Raw genomic sequence first — 7,625 nt, forward strand, 5'->3', positions numbered from 1 at the left:
AGCTCAGAATTTTGAGTGGTTATTGATGGATTTCTGCAGCTTTTTTACTCTCACACAGGGTGGGAGGACCAGCTTTAGATTCAAGCATTACTTTCTACCTGAAACAATCTCGGGTTTAAACTTAAAATTATCTAAATGTTTTTGTGGTTAGGGAAAAAAAAAACTATATATATTTTATGGCAGTACTATAAACAGGCCACATATGTATATAGACACATAAAGTACAGCATCCGACACACGGGTACAGTTTTGCCTCCATGCAGCCCCAATTTCTGTTTTCCTTTTTGCCTTATTGGATCTCTGCAGAGCATGTCTTCCTTTAATTGCCTGCATAAAACGTCACTAGCCCATTATAAGGAGGGCAAAAGGAGTATTTTTAAGAAACATTTGGCTTTCATGGTCGAAATAATTTTATTTATCCAGAATATACAGTTTAATTCCTCTATCTACACTTATTTACATGGTTAAAATAACATTGAAAAAAGTCTTTTGAAAAGTTGAGGTCATAGATTTCAAGGCACCATTGATAGTGTCCACAGTTGCGCAAAAAAAGTTCGTCTGTAAAAAAAGGGGGAACGAGGGTCCTCTGAAATGCAATAACTTACATGCAAAAAAAAAGCTTTACACATGAATCTTTTTTGTTTCCGTTTTCCAAACTTCCCCAAATGAATTCCTTTCTTTATGATTTTCTAGAACAGCAAAACACAGCAGTCCCAAAAAAGAGAGCAAGAGAAAGCCGCCTGTCTAATAGAGTGTCCCGGAGGCCAGCGCCAGCGGGTGCTGTAAGGAGCCAGGCGGCGGCAGGTGGGAATTGATTGAGCTGGCTGCGCTCGGGTACCAGGAAGCCGAGTTCTCCAGGTAGCTGGACGCAGGGGACTGGTTGGAGGTCGGAGGGTGGGCATGAGGGTGGTGGCTGAGCGAGCGGGACGAGCCCTGGGGCTCCCACACCGCCGGAGACTGCGGCGAGTTACACGCCATAGGGTCGCTGGAGCTGGGACTGTGCTCCGGGGGCATCTCCCCGTTTTTCATGATCTTCTTGATCTTGGATCTTTTGTTCTGAAACCAGATTTTCACCTGGGTGGGGGAACAAAGGCACACGTTACCGGGTCACTCAGAGGCCGCCCGCGCCTTGCCTGGTGGAAGCATCTTGGGCCCCCAGGTGGCGCGGACCTGGCCTCTCCCCGCAGCTGGCGGCCTAAGGTCAGCGGGCCCGGCCTGAGGCCAAGCCTGGATCTGGGATCCCGGAGGACAACCTGACCGGCCAGATGCTCACCGTTCCCTGCGAGGGCAGGACTCCGAGGCTTTAGTTTCTGTTTGGGCTGGGGGAGGGGGCCGCAAGTGTCCCGGGCGGCGTGCGCCCACGTGTGAGCCTGCGCAGCGCGCACTCGACGCGGCGCAGCAAGCGTCCCCAAAACAATGGCCCGAGAGCCGCGCGCGAGGGCTTGGGGCTGGCTGTGCTCGCGCCAGTGTGGGGGAAAGGAGCGGTGTCCCAATCTCCCGCCCAACTCCCCCCACTCCCTCCTCAGCTTCCAAAGGTCAGAAGGCGCCTGCAGCTCTGGGTGGAGATTCGAACATTATTATTGTGGTGTTTTTTTGTTTTTTTTTGTTTTTGTTTTTGTTTTTTTGTTTTTGTTTTAAATGGGCCCCAGCAGGTCTGAAGAGGGAGTGAAGGGAATGGGACGACCCAGGATGATTTCCCCGCACAACAGCGCCCCCCACTTTGCGACCCTCAGGTTGCCACGGCCTAGAGCTCCGCTGGAGCAGGGCGTGACCCTTCAACCTTCCAGCCGGAGGCGACCTTCGCGCCCGAGACCACCGCGAGGCCGCCGGGCCCTGCTCTCCCCGAAAGGCTCTGCATTTTTCAGAGAACCAACTTCTCCAGGCTTCGAGAGTGTCCTCGAAATGGCCCTCCCCTTGTTTCCAATCTAAGAAATTGGCCCCTCGCCCCTGGAGGCCCGAAGCGGGAGGATAAACGGCGTCTCCATCCCTTAACCCCACCGTCCCAAGGCGGCAACACCCAGCCTGACTCATGGAGTCATGGAGGTAAGGGCGCGGGGTCCGCGGCTTTCTGTCTGTGAGTTGCCGCGGGTCGGGACGGAACCCCGCGGCCCAGCCAGCCTTGCAGCCGAGGCGGGGCTCGGGCCCCACGGCTGCGGGATTTACCTGTGTTTGCGTCAGTCCCAGCGAGGCGGCTAGTTCGGCCCGTTCGGGCAGGGCGAGGTACTGAGTCTTCTGAAACCTTCTCTGCAACGCGGCCAGCTGAAAGCTGGAATAAATAGTCCTGGGTTTACGAACTTTCTTTGGTTTGCCATTCACCATCCTCACCTCGGGCTCGGCCACTTCTTTCTCTAAATAATCAAAATAGACCCGGTTAGAGTTTGTCCGCAGATGTTTCTTTTGCAGAACCCTCAAATACAGTCCTTGAGTTTTGCTTTGTTTTGTTTTACCACACAGTCTTCAGTCTCTTCCCCCATATCACCTCCTTGGCTTAGCAAGACCCAGAGAAATACGCCCCTCCCCCAAGTCATGGAAAAGCCAGGTAGTTTGATTAATTCCCTACTCAGTTCATTCAGGTTCTTGGAGGTTTGTGCAAGGTTCTTTGTACAGCACGGCTCCCTTCTGGGCGTCTGGGATTTAGCCCTTGCAAGGAGCGGTTTCTGCTTCACCCTGACTTGTTTCTACGCCCACCCTGCGCTCACCCCCGTTTCTGGGGAGAGCTTGGCCAGCCCCTCCTGGGTCTTCGATGGGGGTGACTCTGGGCCGTGACAACCCCCTCCCGCCCCCACTGTCGGCGTCTGTTCGGGCGCCCGCAGAGACCAGACGCTGGGGCAGGGAAGACGCTAACCGAGGTCTCCAAAGTTCAAAGACCCACAAGCAAACTATGTTCCTTCAATTCAGCAGCAAGAGGTCCAGGCCGCGGCAGACAGAGGGCCGATTATGCAGCCCCCATAATCTCCCTGCAGATCTGCGAGGGCACAGATGTGTCTGGTTTCTTTTACAAATAGACTTAATAAGTTCTTGGCCAAAAGAAAAAAAAAATCTTTGACTTACGCACGAAATACAGAGACACTGAAAGGAATGAAGACATACCACCCCCTAGGTTCTCTTTTTAAAATTTAGCAAGAGTCACACATTCAAAAGGATTCATTGGTAGGGTGTTTTCGTAGGAAAGGGGCGGCAGATCAGGACGAATTTCTCCAAGTTGTGAATATAGACAAGGAAAAGAACTTTCTGAACACTGGCTTTACAAACATACCCTGGAGCCATAAGTCCCCTTTCAGTAAAGTACCACCTTATCAAAACTACCCATCTCTGGAAGGGGTAGAGTGGTGTGTGTGTGTGTGTGTGTGTGTGTGTGTGCGTGCACACGCGCTCGCGTGTGGCGAGCTCCTGGGAGAGGAAGGGTGGAGAATGAGGGCTGTGGTCTCTATTCTGCCAAAGAAGGGGATGCTAATATTAGCAGGATTATTAATGTGCTAGTGGGAAGAGATCAAACCTGACCAGCAAAACCTCTCCAAGGAGACCTCATGCCGCTCTCTTTCCGCCCAAGCTAACTAGCCTACTCTTAAACTCTCCAACTAAGTTTCAAGGAGGGCGAAAAGAGAGGAGGTGGAGAAGAAGAAGACAAATTTTGGGCACCCCTCGGCAGCCCTCCTCCACCCTTAAATGGCTGTTTGTTTCTGGAAATGCCCTGGATAAACCACAAGGCTCCTCGAGGCTTCTTTCTCTGGTGGGCTCCAGCCCCCCAGCCCTCCATCCCCGCCTCAGGCTCCCGGGACAGGAACACCACCCTGGCTCGTGGCTGCTCTTAGACTAATCCGACAGCGTCTTTGAGGCAGCCTTCCACTCCTACTCGCACCAGCGGAGCACGCTCACGAAAAATTCCAGCAACTAACCTCCCCTTTATTACGCAAACGCCACTCAGACTGCCTGAGTCTTTCCATCCCTACCCCCATTTCAGATTAGTTGCCTTTCAGACCAGGCAACTAGGGAATCCAGAGACTCGAGAGCCCCTCACCCCCCAGGTGCCCGAGGGGAGAATTCTTCCAAGAGTCTCTAAAATGCTGGCCGTAGAGAACGTCTCTCGGTTGCAGAGTCCAGGCCCCCCTCCCTTCTGCCGGGTGCGCCCCCACTGTAGTGGCTGGCGCGGGTCCCCAATCTCCCACCCCACCTCGCCCCTCCAGAATCCGGGCTCCCCCTGCATCTGGCCCCCGCCCCCCGCCTTACCTGGCTGGCTGGCGGCGCTCGGGACGCGGTTGTAGGCGCCGCCGTACTGGTGGTAGGGGCTGGCGTAGCTGTAGTCGGCGTAAGCTTTGGCGGGGTAGCTGCCGGCCGAGCCATTCACGCCATGGTACTGGTACTGGTAGGGGTTGAGCGCTTTGCCATAGGAAGCCGAGGTAGGAGAGCAGTAGCCGTGTGGGGCTCCCCCCGTGGGACTGTAGTAGTCGGAATCGGTGGCCGACGACTCGGGCAAAGTTGGCGATTCCTGAGACGGATGGTGCATGGCTGCGGACGTCTGGAACGGAGCTTGGAAGTCGCCGGATCGGATGCTGGGGACCCTTCTGTCAAACACTCCTGTCATCGCTCACCGGCGGCGGCTGTCCTTGCTGCTGTGGCGGCGGCTGCTGCCCGAGTTGGCTGTGGGGCTGTTCTGGTCTAAGCAGACATGGCTGTGGGAGCGAGGGAGGAGGAGGAAGAGGAGGAGGAGGAGAGAAGGAGGAGGCGGCGGCGGCGGCGAGGAGGAGGCTGGGAGTCGTGGAGGCTCTGTCTCCGGCAGGCTGACTGATGGCTGAGGCGCAGCACAGCCTTGGTTAAATCCTTAATTGCGCGCTTACGCACAGCGGGGTGGATCGGGTTCCATTGGCCAGGGCCTCGGGAGCAGCAGCAACACCCTAACTCGTCCAACTAGTTTTAGCACAACAAAGCATTGCTTTAAAAAGAGAGAGAGAGAGAGAGAGAGAGAAAGAAAAAAAAAAAAAAAGGAGGGGGGGGGCGAGTGTGTGTGTGTGTGTGTGTGTGTGTGCGCGCGCGCGCGCGCCTCTGCGCGCGCACGCATGTGTGTAGTTGTTGCCTGGTGGGGGAGGGGGTCTCAGGCAATCTGTTTTCAGTGAATACCAAAGACAACGCAGAAGCCCCAATACCCAGCTCAGTAATATCTGGAGACAGTGTGTTCCAATCAGCAGCTTTGGAAAGTACATATTTGGGGGTGAGGTGGGCGTGGGTCTTCCTTGTTCTGCACCTTCCCACCCCAGGGGCTTGCGGGGTAGGGGTTGGGGTGGGGGGGTTGGTGGGGGGGGGATTGTGTGTGTGGAGCTGAATATTTGATATTGAAATGAGGAATCAAATCAGGGAGTAAGAGGAGGGAGCAGGGGTGTAGGACCCAAAGCGAGAAGGAACTGAGAACAATATTCTTAGTGGGGTGCTGGGAGCCAAGGTGTAACTTACCCGTATTGAAAATTTGTGATTTGGGGAATGACACAAATTCTCAGCAAGCACTTCTTTAGCACGAGATGAGTACTTCTCAGACAAGGGCTGGATAAGGATGCTCAAGAATTCACGTTGCCTGTCCAGCTTTTAATGGCAGAGAGCTCCTGCAAGCCTAAACCTCTACAATCACTTAAAAATATCATTGTCACCAGCACAAATAACTTAACGGTGCCCAAATTGCTGGTCCCCAAGAAGAGCAGGCAGCTCCATATTTTGTTCAGGATTTTTGGCTGTGTGGATGCTCTTGGACTCCAGGGTCCATAACTGTGTTCAGTGGCCAGATACTCCTGCAGAAGTGAAGGGGTCACTTACGATCTGTCATTGCTCCAGGTGGGAATGGAAAAACCCTAAGAAGACTAGATAGTAGACAGGGACAAAAACTCTTTGGGGAAGTTGCATGAAGCTCATGAATCGCCCCCTCCTAGCTTCCAAGGATGTGGCACCTGAAGGCCTGCCTTTCCACTTTTCAAGTCCCTGTTTCTGAATTCTCCTTCCCTTTTTTCCCTGCAGCAAATACACCTTAGCTCATATGCAAAGGGAATAAAGACTCAATAATCAAACACTTGGAACTTGAGGTTCAGGGTTTGCTTTTCATGACACGTCACTCTTGCTATAGTGGTGATCCAGCTGGGACATTAGAAATTTAACTTAAGTCAAACTACCCCCCCCATTCCCCTCAAATAGGCAACTGCAGGAGCTGGGTACTGATTTGAGCACTCCCAGCATCTACCTCCAGGGAATCTGAGCCCCAGAACCTGGGATTTCCAACCAACAACTAGGGTGGGCTGGTCCAGCCTCTCATTCCTTCACGCACCCACTCTCAACAAAGAAAAGTATCTATGTTAGTTACGTCTAGCGCTAGTTTAGCCTTACCTTGGCCACGGAGCTACTCTGCCCAAAACAGGCTGGGAGGGAGAGCTAGGGATCTGGAACTCGAAGCAGGGTGCCAGCCTAGCCTCAGAACTGGAAATCGGAGTACCACCCGTCCACCAACTGCCTGCCCCTTTGGGCTGGGTGCAGGGAAAACCACAGCTGTTGTTGCACTGCCCTTTGGGGACAATTTCAGGGCAGGAGTGCACAGGGAAGGGGAGGTGTGTGTGGCGAGGCTCCCGCCACCCAGTCCCCCCCCATCTTCTCCTTCCACCCCCATCCCCACCCCAGCCCAAGACTCCTGCTTTAGGCCTGCACAGCCCTGACCTTCTCTGAGATAGTCACCCAGGTAAACAGAGCCTTGGATGTCCACTCACCCTCGCCTCATGCTGTCGGTTTGGACACCACTGTTCACCACCAAGATTTAATTTGTGAAAAACTACAGGGTGTTGGGAAAGCAGTGCCAACCCCATCGGGCTTCCAGTCTCTGCTCTGGAGAAGCTTTTGGCGCCCATCGAGTCACCTTACGCACATCCTGCTATTTAATTACAGGAACGGCTTCCTTAGAGCAATGCCAGAGACGGTTCAGAACACCTCCTAGCAAAGGCAAGTGGTACAGGGAGCAGGGCTGCCTTAGCTGGTCCCGCGATGCCCCGCTTTTTATTTATTATAGATTTAAAAGTTACTACGGGAAGGGAAATAAGGTCAATACAGCTGTGCTCAAAGCGGTTATGTCCTTAGACCTTGTGAGGAAGGCAGATTTCAGTGAGTGTGAGGTTGGAAACGGCCGAATGTGGACAGAGTTTAGAAGTTAGGGATCTGGTTGTGAACTCAGTATTACAATGTTAAGTTAGTTTAGACTTTGTTCAATTTCACTTTTTCCTTGAAAAAAAAAATCTATTTTATCCAAGACAAGAAGGAGTGGGGTGGTAGGGAAGGGTTTAAGGTCTTTGTTTCAGTTCCTAAAGTATTGGTCCTCAGGCCAGACTAAAGCCACTTGTGTAAAGAAAGGCTGCTGGTGTGTGAGATCTTTAGATCTGGGGGTGCCTCTGAAGGCCCAAAGCCTCAACTTTCTTGATTTTGTTCTGCCTCTTTTCCAGCTGGACCCCATTTCCCCCTACCCTTTCCTTATAGGCAGCGGGAGGGAGCGGGAGCTCTAGGTTGAAAGGAGTCCGACCCCAATCTAGTCCCATTTCTTTTACCCTCACAGTCCTATAGTCATCGTGGCTCTAGGCGCGAAGCGAACACGGCATCTGGGCCTGCCCCCC

General features: G+C 53.2%; 1 protein-coding gene across 1 annotated transcript; it reads right to left on the reverse strand.

The window, feature by feature from the left end:
* Positions 1-392: 392 nt before the first annotated feature.
* DLX5 (distal-less homeobox 5) lies at positions 393-4,902 on the reverse strand. The gene is made up of 3 exons (XM_004767837.3): positions 4,228-4,902; positions 2,164-2,348; positions 393-1,074 (listed from the first exon to the last, which is right to left on the reverse strand). The coding sequence occupies exons 1-3, from the start codon at positions 4,580-4,582 to the stop codon at positions 745-747; spliced, it is 870 nt and encodes a 289-aa protein (XP_004767894.1). The 5' UTR covers positions 4,583-4,902; the 3' UTR covers positions 393-744.
* Positions 4,903-7,625: the final 2,723 nt, after the last annotated feature.

The sequence above is a fragment of the Mustela putorius genome, unplaced genomic scaffold (assembly GCF_011764305.1).
Source record: "Mustela putorius furo isolate JIRA1106 unplaced genomic scaffold, ASM1176430v1.1 tig00003845_pilon_pilon_pilon, whole genome shotgun sequence".
In the NCBI taxonomy this organism is placed as follows: Eukaryota; Metazoa; Chordata; class Mammalia; order Carnivora; family Mustelidae; genus Mustela; species Mustela putorius.

Bases quoted from the DNA above. Each gene is read 5' to 3' on its own strand.
- DLX5 (XM_004767837.3), bottom strand. From the start codon at position 4,582: ATGACAGGAGTGTTTGACAGAAGGGTCCCCAGCATCCGATCCGGCGAC. The intron at 2,349-4,227 runs GTAAGGCGGGGG...TTGATTATTTAG, and splicing joins GAGCGCCGCCAGCCAGCCAG to AGAAAGAAGTGGCCGAGCCC. The intron at 1,075-2,163 runs GTAAATCCCGCA...TCCCCCACCCAG, and splicing joins TGGGACTGACGCAAACACAG to GTGAAAATCTGGTTTCAGAA.